This window comes from Magnolia sinica, chromosome 2 (genome assembly GCF_029962835.1).
Source record: "Magnolia sinica isolate HGM2019 chromosome 2, MsV1, whole genome shotgun sequence".
Classification (NCBI taxonomy): Eukaryota; Viridiplantae; Streptophyta; class Magnoliopsida; order Magnoliales; family Magnoliaceae; genus Magnolia; species Magnolia sinica.
In genome coordinates, this window is record NC_080574.1 from 10,564,681 (window position 1) to 10,577,600 (window position 12,920).

The 12,920-nt window shown below is 38.7% G+C and overlaps 1 protein-coding gene across 4 annotated transcripts in view; it reads left to right on the forward strand.

Annotated features, from left to right (window-relative positions):
* LOC131234519 (isoamylase 3, chloroplastic) overlaps positions 1 to 12,920 on the forward strand; it is a 61,005-nt gene that overhangs the window by 12,110 nt on the left and 35,975 nt on the right. For 3 of the 4 annotated variants that reach the window (XR_009165735.1, XM_058231466.1, XM_058231462.1), the window contains exons 8-11: positions 735 to 869; positions 1,003 to 1,089; positions 1,410 to 1,467; positions 10,197 to 10,260. Coding sequence is in view for 3 of the 4 variants with exons in the window: in XM_058231466.1 (XP_058087449.1) it covers positions 735 to 869; positions 1,003 to 1,089; positions 1,410 to 1,467; positions 10,197 to 10,260 (344 nt within the window). In the remaining variant the exon portion in view is untranslated. The remainder of the gene's footprint in view (positions 1 to 734; positions 870 to 1,002; positions 1,090 to 1,409; positions 1,468 to 10,196; positions 10,261 to 12,920) is intronic. The other variant, XM_058231472.1, reaches the window with a different exon arrangement.

Here is a 12,920-nt window from a genome sequence, read left to right on the forward strand (position 1 = left end):
CAATGATAAATTAAACACTACATACTACCATGTGCCCATGAAAAAAAATTTGAAATAAAAATTTACTATTAAAATATCGTCAATACACTTATGATACAAGCATTACCTAGAATTTACATAGTTGAAAATATTGGCTATACATTGGCAATATTGATGCATTGGCAATACAAGTGACACCTTGAATTAACATAGTTGAAAATATTGGCGATTACATTAGCGATATTGATACGCTGGCAATACTTTGCGATACATTGCTAATACTTGGAATTTCTAATACTACTAGCATTATCAGTATCGCTACCAGTGTTATCGGTATCGCTGAGCTGGAGATAAAGATAATATCAGAGATATTTTGATAATATCGAAGATAATTCGAACACTGCTTGTGAGAGGGATATGAGATTTCCACCTGCTACCCAAACAGGAACTCAAAATTGGAATCCATGTTTTAATAGTATTATTATTATTATTATTATTATTATTATTATTATTATTTGCCTTCCTATCCCTTTCAAATCCACGTATCAAACATGCCCTAAAGGTGCATGGAGCATACATTTCTTGAGGAATTCTCCCGTCTGTTGATTGTTCTATGCTTTTGCTGGTTCTAGGATGTGCTAAAATTTGTGTCCTTCTCTTTACCAGTTTTTCCTTAAAACAATCTAAAGGGCCTCTTGCTTATTTGAGAAATTTGTTGCCGTTTCTGAATTTTCTGGAACACTGTAATCTCCAAGATCAATACATGGGGTTATTCTACCATAAATTTCTTTGCTCCCATGAGCCGCTATGCTAGTTCTGGTGGAGGACCTGTAGCTGCTTCCCTAGAGTTTAAACAAATGGTGAAAGCCTTGCATAATGCTGGAATTGAGGTATGGTAGATCTTCCATTGTGAGCCATGCTAACTGATTGACATGTATTTAAATTTACTGTTTTCCTTTAATATATTTCTTCAAGATTATTTTTTTCTTGAGCTTATATGAGAAAGTAATGCTGTTAGTACAGGTCATTTTGGATGTGGTCTATAACCATACTAATGAAGCTGATGATAATCATCCTTATACCACTTCTTTTCGTGGCGTAGACAATAAGGTAATTTCCGCGTGTCCTGTTTATTTCAATGCTTTACTTTGTCACCTAACTTGTTATGGACCATCAACTGAGATTGACTAAAGGTCGTTAAGGTTGTTTTGTTGAGACATGAGTGACAATCTTAGTTAAAAATGCCATGACCAGTCGAATCTTGCACTGGGCTGCTTGCTTATGTTCTTTCTTCTTAGCAAATGCTTTAGCTCTTAAATGCTACAGAGTTCAACTAAACATATGTGCATATTCCATTTTCTTAAATATTTAACTACTACATAATTGTCTTGTTGCTGATCGTGATCCCTTTCATACTAATCTATTTACAGGTTTATTACATGCTTGAAGTTGACAACAATTCTCAATTGCTTAATTTCTCAGGATGTGGTACTTCCAATCATTCCCTTCAATTTGTCCAGCCTTTTCCATCAAAGTTCTTTCTTATGACATCTTTTAAAGCCAACTCTGTTAATATACTATTAAGCTTCATTTCTGAATTTTATTTGGAGTTCCTAGTAGGGACAACATGCTAATCCATGATGTATATCTTTGAGAAATGTAGGGAAGCACCAAAATAGGGAGCTGTGAATGCACCACATGATTGGCTATTTACAAGAAGGTCCACCTGTTAGTGGCAAAGTAGCTGATATCATGTTGGTGGAGGACCCCTTGTTACTACTCACTAGCCAATAAAGGGCAAAGGGCATCTTTATAACACTTCCTTGTATCATTCCTACGAATCTATTGCATGATGTATTTATTGATCAATATGTATTCCCATGGAAATTCTTCTTGCTGATAATGAAGGCTAATTACATGTGAAGAAGCATATGAGTAGGAAACAACAGTCACGTATCACTAGGAGACCCAAACCCGCCACTGCAAGGGCTTCCACAGACAGCTTAGCCCAAAACCAAAAAACCCGAAGAGAGACCCCTACCTCCCAAAAGATTAAGGCATCCAATCCCTCAAATATTGGGTAAACCTAAGTAAAACTCCTGCCTCCGAGTTCCTCTTAGTTTAGAAGCAACAGCCATTCCTTTAAGCCCAGATAGCCCAAGAGCTACAAGCATAGCTATGCGCCACTTCCTCCCCAACATTCCTCCATCCTCGTTGTTCCAAGCTAAGAAGAGGTCCTCGATCGATCGCAGCATAACCCAAACAACTGAAGCCAAAGATAGAATCTGCATCCAGATAGCAAAGGAGAAAGGACGATGGAGAAATAGGTGGTCTACTAACTCCATTTGCTTATAGCATAAGAGGCACACGTTCGGGATAATCATTCCACATTTTTTAAGATTATCGACTGTGAGCACTCTCTTCCTCCCCACAAGCCATCCAAAAGCCTCTACTTTTGGAGGGGCTTTGTATTTCCATATTTGCGTTGTTGGGATTGCCGCACCAACACCTCCTTCTTTGACCATGTCTGCATAGAGAGATTTCACCGAAAAGACTCCAACACCAGCAGCCTTACACACCATTGAATCTTGAGAATCAAAGTTTATCTTGGCTTCCTGCAAAAGAGATAAAGAGAGAAGTGAGAGATTCTATCTCAGAATCAGACAAATTCCTCCGCAATGGAGGAGATCAGATAAGCTCTTCTCCATTCCTAGCGAAGCAGTCTGCTACCAGAATATCTGGATTCCTAGATAACGCTGCCAGATCTGAAAAAAAAGAACTCAAGGGATGGTCCGCGATCCAAGAATCCAACCAAAAGCGAATTCTGCTGCCATCACCTATCTGAAATTTAGATCTGGAAAAAAAATCATCTAGGGGGCTAATCGTTGATCGATTTGTAAGTATAGGATATTCTATACTCTGAAGACAGTCCTGGTCACCAACCATTAGCGGAAGTCCCATATCTGGCAACCAAAATGGATTTCCAGAGGCCGTCATTATCCTGAATAAACTTTAACACCCATTTCCCCATTAAAGATTTATTAACTAGATCTAGCTTCCTAGTACCTGCTCCTCCTTGGTCTGTAGGAGAGCACACCTCTTTCCAATTCAAAAGATGGAATTTCCTATCTTCCGATCCTCCTTGCCAAAGAAATTCTCTTCACATGTTATGTATTCTTTGCTGCATCGAGGAAGGACAAATAAAAAGAGACATGAAATAAATCGGGAGGTTAGATAAGCAAGTTTTAAGGAATGTTAGGCGACCCCCTAGGGACATTGATTTACCTTTCCAGGCATTTAACCTACTTTGAACTCTTTCGAGGATATTGTACTAGAGGAAATTGGGAGGCTTTCCCACACATAATGGAAGAGCCAGATAAGATGTTGGAAGAGATCCCAATTTACAACCAAACAACTTCGCCAATCGAGAAGCAGTTTCCATGGGAACGTGGATCCCAAACAGTTCACATTTGGATTTGTTAACCTTAAGCCTAGAAATAACCTCAAACTAGCATATAGCCATCCTCAAGAAATCGATCATATGGTCTTTAGCTTTACAAAAAAACAACGTGTCATCTGCGAATTGAAGACAATTAATATGAGTTGGGGAATTTTGCACCTTGAAGCCTTCATAAAGGCCAATATCCTGACCTCAGCTTAACATATTGCTCAACACTTCTGAAACTATGATGAACAGAAAAGGAGAAAGGGGGTCTCCCTGTCGCAGTCCATTTGTTGACCTGAAATAACCAAAAGGGGAACCGTTTATAAGAATTGAGAATCTAGCTGACGAAATACAAGAACATATCCATAATCTCCATTTTTCCCAAATCCTAAACGATTAAGCATATAATCTAGAAAGGACCAGTCAACGTTATTGTAAGCCTTTTCTAAATCCAATTTGCACAACACCCCAAATCTTTTTGTCCTAAAACAAGAATCTACACATTCGTTAGCGATTACGACAGAGTCCAAAATTTGTCTACTAGAAATGAAAGCACTTTGAAAGTTGGAAATAATCGAAGGAATCACCTTCCGCAACCTTTGACTCGAAATATTATCTAGGATCTTCTAAGAACTACTGACTAGGCTGATAGGACGAAAGTCCTTCATCTTGACAACACCTTCAACTTTGGGGATGAGCACAATAAATGTACTGCCTAGCTCCTTAGGTATATAACCTGTTTTGCAAAAGTCAAAAACAAAAAGGAATAAGTCATTAATGACCATAGACCAAAATGATTGGAAGAAAAAAATGGGGAAGCCATCAGGCCCAGGAGCCTTCTCATTTTCAGGGCCCTACTGAAAATTTCAAACTAGGTACGAGGAGCCTAAAGAAGAAGAAGAATCCCTAGAAGAAGAAGAGGAAGAAGAACCCTAGGTGTACTTTGGTTCTCATGCCAAGTTGAGAAGAATGTGAGTATTTGAGGGAAAATATTTAAGGTTGGGATGTCCGGCCCTCTCTTATTTATAATAATAGAATAAAAGGTAAAATTACATATATGCTGTTATATGAAGGAAAAATTAGATGAAGGCTAAGTGTCAAATAAGGAAAATATGAAATAAAGATAAAAAGGCTGAAAAATTAAGGGCAAAGGCCTAGAATGTATAAGACCTAGGTGTATGTACCTGTGGGCCCAGTCACAGTCGCACACACATACAACCACACTTACTGTTAAAAAAAAAGAAGATTTTTTGTTATCCAATCTTAAAGTTTTAATGAGAGTAATTCTTAGTTGTTAGCAGGGATCAACTGCACTAGTCTGTACTGATTGTACAAAGAATCTTTGTGATTTAAATTCTTTTGTACTACTATGATCATGTAACTTGCAACTGTTTTACCCGTTCTTGTAAAAGCCTAATTAATGCGCTTAGGCATCAACCACATCTATGACTACTACTGCTCCTTGCCTTTAATTGATACATTTGATGTTTTATTTTTTTCCAAAGCAGCCATCAATCTCATTTTTGTTGGACTCATTGAGAAGTACTGTTACTTTTTATTTCCTTTGGTGAATTTGTTTGATAGGTGAGATTTTGTGGGTAGCTAATCATGAGGGGCAAAAGCGTAGGTTAGCTGCAAGCAGGTTTCAAGGGATGACTTAGGGAAGTTACTAGAATGGCAAAAAGATGCAAGGTTTCATGTTGATGTTTGCTACCATGTGTGGACACCGTACTATCTGAACATAAGTTCTCCAGTTTGCTTAATCGGCCAAACTAAGCTAGAAGGCTTGTCCTTATCATCAAGATTGTAAGGATGTAACACTGATTAGAAAACATTAGGAAACAACCCCCTCACCCAATACTCAATTTCTAAGTCATTAACAATCCAAAACCTTAGAAAATGAGCAAAAGGGTCTTTGCAAACAGTGTTGCAGCCTGCAGGAGACCATTTGTGCGAGCAAAAGGGTTGGTGGCTTGAGTTGACACTACCGTGATGTGTGAAATCCACTCTGACCATTAGGTGGGCCCAAAATCAAGCCCGTCTGTAATTCAAGGGGACCACAAGATTGGGAACACCGAATAGCGGAACACCATGGTCCAAACCGCCTCCCTTGGTTTGGATCACTTGAATCATGGATGAGCTGTCTTTTTGAGTCCTAGGCCTAACATTGGGTAACACAACTGATGGTCAGAGTGGATTTCACATAAGCATCACGGTTGGGCCCATAAAAATCAAGGGTGGGCATCCCCTCTCACATCTGTTTCCCTTGGTGTGGCCCACCTGAATCACATATCAACTTGGTTTTTGGCATTAGGCCTAATATTGGGTGATTAGAGTGGATTTCCCATACATTGTAGGGTTGGCCTTTAAAAAAAAAATCAAGGGTGGGAGTTTGCCTCCCAACTGTTTCTCTTGGTGTTGCCCACCTGACTGATGTAGGTCACGACCCACCTAGGGCCACCATAGGGCCCAACAATGATGTAGGCTCACAACCCACTGTAGGGTCCATCATGTGCTGATTTTTTTACTGTTTATTTATAGATTTGGGGGCTTAAATCAAGGATTGCAATTTATTATTTTTGGGAGATATCAGAGGCTGATTTGAAGCTATGATTGATGTGATTGAAGATATGAAGGGGATGTGATTGAAGATACGGGGCTGATTTAGAGAGGTAATTAGGATTACTTTCTTTGTTTGCTTTTACTATTATTAGGCTTTTACTATCTTAAATAGTTTAGATTAGTTTGAAATAAATTATGATTGATTTTAAATCAATGTCTTAGTTGGGAGGATATTAATTAAAGATGCATTTGGAGTCTATAAAAGGGGAGGGTCGTGTGGGAGTTGGTCATTCCAATATTTTCTAAGTGTGAGTTTTTCTTAAGCATTGCAAGATAAGAAGCTTGATATCAATAAAATTCTCTCCAATATTTGCTCCTTATGTATGTAAACGTCAGTGTATGTTGATCACCTCTTTAGCCATTGTCCCTTTACTGACAAGGTGTGAACGCACTTTCTGGCTATCTTCAACTCATCTTGGGTGATGCCATGTAATGCGAGGGAGCTCCTATGGCCCCTGGCACGGAGGAGGACTGGTACAACGGAGTGGGGAAGAATCTTAGGGTTACTATTTGGGGCGAGAGAAACAATTGATGTTTCTAGAATAGGTCCGGTTTGGAGGAGATGGCGGCGGCTATGGTTAAGGTGTATGTGTTAGAGTAGGCCTCTCTTCTAAAAGAAGTGGATGATTGTGGTCTTTTTTCTTTTTCTTAGATGCAAATTCTGAGGGCTTTCCTCTGTATATTCTTTTCTCCCTTCTTGCTTTTGCTTGCGGGTTGGTTAATAAAATCTTCATTACCCTAAACAAAAAAAGAAAAAGGATAAAGAGGGGTGTAGAATGGCCGGTGAGGGGAGGTTAATCCTTAAGGGATATGGTGGCAAAGGTGCTCTCAAGGGAAGAGGTGGGGGAGGGAGATAAGGGAAATGTGGTTGAGTGGGAGGGACTCAGTAAGGTAGGTGGTGAGCAAAAAGAGCATTCCCAGGGGAGGGTGGAGGATGATAGTTGGCTTTGGAGGGAGGAGGGAGGCAATGAGCTAGTGGTGAGGGTCCACCCTCTCATTTTTGAGAATGCTTGGGGGGCACTCTAGTGGAGTCTAGTAGCAAAGAAGGGGAATCTTTGGCAGAGGTGAATGCATGATTGATCAAAAGTGGGGGGGTCGGAGGAGACACAATTCTCCTGTAAGCTTCTCTCGAACATCTTCGAGGAAATGGTAATGAAATTGTCAGAGTTGGGATATTCTCCTGAAGTGTGAAGAGCATCCGACTCATTGGTACCTTGTGTCGTATTATTATTATTTAAATTATTCCCAAGTTTTATGGTGCATTGTTAGTTTTGATGGATCACTACTATGTTCTTCTTGGAAAACAGTGGACATGGGATCAAAACCCTATTCACAATGTCAAGAAGAACATTTATTCGTTCTAGATATAAGAAGAAATTTGTCATGAAGTTGTTTGCTAAGAAGATCACAAGTCCCAAGATCACGGCATACGAATATGAATTGAGTGAGTTATGACTGATTTATGGAAGGGCTATATGGTTGTGATGGGATTTAGGGATATGCTTTAGTTACTATTTGTAGTAAAATAGATGTTGGGATTTGAATCTCCTCGGATCCAAATGCTCCAATTTCCTAATGTGTTAATTTGGTGGGCAATGCAGTCCCTTGATCCCCTCACTTCCACATAAACATCACAAATTGAGAGATTGTAGGAAATTTTCCATCTTCAAGAATGAGTTTAGATCCTTTCCATCTCCCCTCAATCTGCCCCCTCTTAGTCAAGTAAAGAAACGGTGGATTCCACCAAGTAATGATTACACTTCACCATAATTTGGATTCTTGGCACAAGAAACTAGGTGAGTATTGTGAGGAATATGAGATGTCAACTTGCTATTCAAACTAGGACTCAAAATCGGAATTCATTTTTCCATAGTTCTCATGGAAACCATCATTGGATAATTATTGAATTTTCCTTTCTTTTGCCTTGGATTCCACGTATCCAAATATGCCCTTACGTATTCTAGATGATTCGCCATCATTTTCATCCCGTTCCTTGTATTTTTGCATTTTTGTTTGGTTTTAATAAATGTTTCAGTTATCTTTCAAAAAAAAAAAAAAAAAAAAACGATGGTTGGGAATATAAATATTGGAAGGGTAGGATTAGGTTGGGATTTCTTTTGCTTTTGGAAAAGTATATATGCATGTAAAGACTCTAGTGAACAATGAATAGTGAATGATTTTTTTCTTTATCTTCTATCAAAATGATCTTTGGGGTGGTGTGATTTGACTAGAAGTTCTAGGTTTGGAATGATTCCAAAGTTCAAACCCCTTCGAATTAGAATTAAGGAGTGTTGCTTTGGTTCATCTGTCTTGCATAAATAGTATAAATGCTTCATCCTATTTGCCAAAAAGGTTGGGATTTTGTAATTGAAAAAACATGGATATATGACCTAAGAATATCATTGGTAGGACATGTCAGCATCTTTCCGTTACTTCCATCAATATATTTTATTTCGTTTGTTTTTTGCTGTTATACTTTAGACAATTGTTATTGCATGTTAAAATTGGTGGTTAGATTATTGTTGTGTTCTGTTGACATTGTACATGTTTGTTCCTGTTACTTATTTATTTTTTGAAGTAAAAAACAAAAGTGAGCAATGAGTCACATTAAAAAAAAAAAAAGCTTTATTGAAAAAAAATGCCAAGAAGGCGCACCTGCTACAACCCACGGAAAGAAAGAGGACTAATAAACAACCTAACTCAAGGGAAAGAAGGATTACAATCATTTAGAGCACCTGTACAAGAGATCCACCTTGCCAAGCAATTCTTTGCTCTTCTAACCACAAGGGATAAGGAAGAGCTCAAATTGTCAAACCATCTCGCATTCCTTTCTCCCCAATTAGACCAAAACCCGACTAATGAAGATAATCTCCACACCACCAGCTCTTGCTTCCCAAGCTTCACCCCGTGCTAGGAAGTAAGCAACTCCTCCACTGAGCCTGACATCACCTATAAGATACCAAAAATTTGAAGAAGCTAGCCCAAATCTCGTGAGTAAATGGGCGGTGGGTGAACAAATGATCCACTGACTCAAAGTCTCTCAGGCACATAATGCAAACATTCAGAATGATCATTGTACTTTTTTGAAGATTATATATCAATAGTCAATAGTCTTTTCCTCCCTACTAGCCATGCAAACGCTGCCACTTCCGAGGGAGCTCCTTTCCTCCATACAAAAGAGGCCTTCGCAAACCCGCCTTCCTCTTGACGATTGTTAAGCATCTTGAAGAAAGGGCCAAACCGAGAAGCTTCCTAAAGCCTCATTGAGCCACCTCCTCCGGTCTTTTTTCCCCCTCCGATGGAGAGAGGAGCTGAATACTTTTTAAAAGCATAATTAGGTTGTTGATCTTTGCACCGGAAAGATTCCTACGGCATGGAGGCAACCACACCGAGCCACCGTTGATGCTTGAAAAGCACCTTGAGACCGGGATGTCATTGTCAACTACTGATTTGGCTAGACTTGGAAATACATCCCGAAGAGGAGATTGTCCCACCCACACTTCCTTCAGAATCAGATTTTCTCCCCATTAGCCGAGTAGAACCCGATCCCCTCCATGAATTTTGTTTCCACACTTGACACACCGTTCCACAATCTCGATGCTCTATATAATGATGAGCTCCTAGTTGACCATCCCCCCACCTTGCAACTGTATTTAGCTGCAATGACATCTCTCCACAATGAGTCTTTCTTTGTTCCAAGTCGCCACCACCATTTTCTCAACAAAGCCAGATTCGTTGTCTCTAAGTCTCTGATATTAGCTTCCCCTTCCTTGTAAGACTTACAAGCCTCATCCCACCCAACTAAGTGGAATTTCTTCTTTTCCTCTAATCCTTGTCACAAAAAGTTCCTTCAAAGCCTTTCCAAGTGCACTATAACCATTTTTGGGCACTTGAATAGGGACACAAAGTAGATAGGCATATTTGATAGGGCGGTTTTAATAAGTTAGCCTACTTCTATTATGTATTGTAAATGCTCCAAGAATAACCCGAAAAGAGAAATAATGCAAGAATAGCTCTGTCTTTTACCTAATCATGTTAGTGTTTTCTGTATTGGGTATATTCCACCTTACATGTAGATAACCTAATAGTGATCTAACTTGACATTATTCATCTTTTAAGGGTTCTAAACTTGCCTTTTTTGGGTATCCAGGAAACACATTGAACTGCAACCATCCCGTGGTCATGGAACTTATACTTGATAGTTTGAGACACTGGTATGGATATGCATCTACGATTCTACGTGCGTCTATTTTGAATTCCTTTTTTTTCACCTAACATGGTGGATACATTATCATTTTTCATCAAAGGATTTTATTCATTGCATCTATGGATGGTTATTTTCTTGCCAATTTTGCTATTTAGCTATAGTGTAATAGATGTTTATGTAGACTTGCTTTTTTTTTACCCCCCGCCTTCTTGTCAGAAAGGCAAAATCATTATTAAAAAAAAAAGGTTCATAAATGGCAAGGCCACTGTTCACCTAATCATTTCTAGGTTTATCACGTACATGACCATAAATTATTAAATATAGAAGCAAACATCATCTTTCCTTTCTTTACTTTTTTTTTTTTTTTGGGTGCTCAAATCCACCTCTTGGTTTTGTTGAGAAGTATTCGTGAAGCCATTTCCAGTTGTTTTATTGTTTTTTGCTTTAAGAAATTATGTTGCAGGGTACATCAGGCATTTGCATTTCTGTTTAGGTATTTATGTATTTCCAAAAACTCATCAGCCTGTCTAAATACCGATACAGTACTATGTATAACTGCCTTCACTTCTTTTCATTCTGCATGACAGGGCAATTTTCACTTTAAATCTTGGAAAAGTTTCTTGAACTTTTTTGTTTATGATAAAAGTTTCTGGAACTTCCTTTTGCTTTCTTGAAAAATCCAGTCTTTGAGAACTCAGGCATTGACATTTTGCATACTACGCATTGATTGTTTGGCACAGTATTCAGAAAGTTTTTATTGACCATCAAACTCTGTTTCTTATCCTCTCTCAATAGTGTTAATGTCCTTGGTAACAGTCCACAGCTCTTGCATCTCCAGCTTTTAAAGCGGCATCTCTTGAAATGATTTGTGGACCAACTTAGGCAATATTGAAGGATTAATGCATAAAATTTGAAGTTACATGCATAGGTCCAATTATGAAGGAGTGCAAAGTATAGTAAGTTATCCTTTTAGTAGTAATGCATATTACATTACAACACTCGATATTCACTTTTTAATGAAGTTAGACCCCTAAATTGAATTTCAGTTCGTTGAAACAACTTGTGAGAGGCACATGTCGCTACGTTAGTGACAGTGTATTATCTGCCTCTGAGACTTAGTTATAGGAATCTTCTCCCTGAAGGAGACACTCTGGCTTTGGAATCTCATTTCTGAATCAACCAGGGTATCCCAAATCAGTTACGTATCGGCCGTAACGGCCGATACGTAACGGTAACGGTGGGACCCGTTACGCGATACGGGGTCGAAACGGCCGTTACGGATTTCTGTGACCGTAACGGCCGTTACGGGGCCGTTACGGGCCATAACGGCCGTTACAGACCCGTAACGGCTGTTACGGGCCCTGGAAAAAAAAAAAAAAAAAAAACAAAAAAAAAACTTTACCTGTTTTTCCTTTCTTTTCTTCTTCCTCTTCTCTTTCTTCTTCTTCTTCTTCTTCTTCTCGAGCAGCTGCGGCTGCGGCTGCGGCTTCTCGCGGCTTCTTCCTGTTGTTCTTCTTCTTCTTCCTCTCTCTCTCTCACTCTCTCTCCTTCCTGTTCTTCTTCTTCTTCCTCTCTCTCTCTCAATCTCTTCTTTCCCCCTTTCCCTCTTTTTTTCTTTTCTTTCTTTCCCTCTTTTTTTCTTTTCGTTTCCCTCTCTCTCCATTTTTTTTTAAAATTTGCAACAGCTGTAGGTACGTGTCATGCAAAGACGAGCGCTGACACTCCTTGAGCTCCGAGTTGTACGAACGGTTCAAAGGAGATCAAAGTTATATGGGCTCCACAGTGATGTATTTATCACATCTACACCGTTCATCTATTTTCAGAGATCATTTTAGAGCACCAGCCAAAAAATAAATTATATCTAGAGATCATGTGGACCACGCCAAAAATAGCAGCAGAGATGATTTTCACAATTAATTCGTAGGGCGCACGGTAATGTTTATTGGGCCCCCCATAATGTATATATTTTATCCACATCGTCCATCCATTTTGCCACGTCATTTTAAGTCAGGATTCAAAAAATTAGTAATATCCAAATCTCAGGCGGGCCACACCATAGGAAATAATGATTATAGAATGCTCACCATTAAAAATTCGTTAAAGTCCACTGTAATGTTTATTTTCAATCTAACCTGTTAATTGGGTCACATTGACGTTGATGAAGGGAAAACACACGTGTCAGCTTGATCTAAAACTTTTCTAGCCCCCAATAAATTTTTAACGGTGAACGTTTAATTATTGTTGTTTCTTATGGTGCAATCTACCTGAGCTTTGGATGTGCCTCATTTTTGGGCTCATGCCTTAAAATTATTTGGCAAAATGGATGGATGGTGTAGATATAACACATTCATCACGGGTTAGGCCCAAAAAACTTTGACACGTGTGCTGCACTTTACATCCGAGTCCCTGCTAATTCAAGCCTTAAAAAATTGTACACTAGACATATATTAACTTGAAATTAGACAATTAAATTATGGACTGCAATTGCTAACTCACAATACCAAAATCAAATTATTTGAATAGTTTTAATTGTTAATTTGTGAACTTTTATTTTTTAAAATAGGGCCTTTTGATTTTTTATTTTTTTTTATGATTCACTATCCAATAAATGTCCACCAATTTATAAGTGGGATAATGACAATAAATGGCATGAATTTGAGACTGATT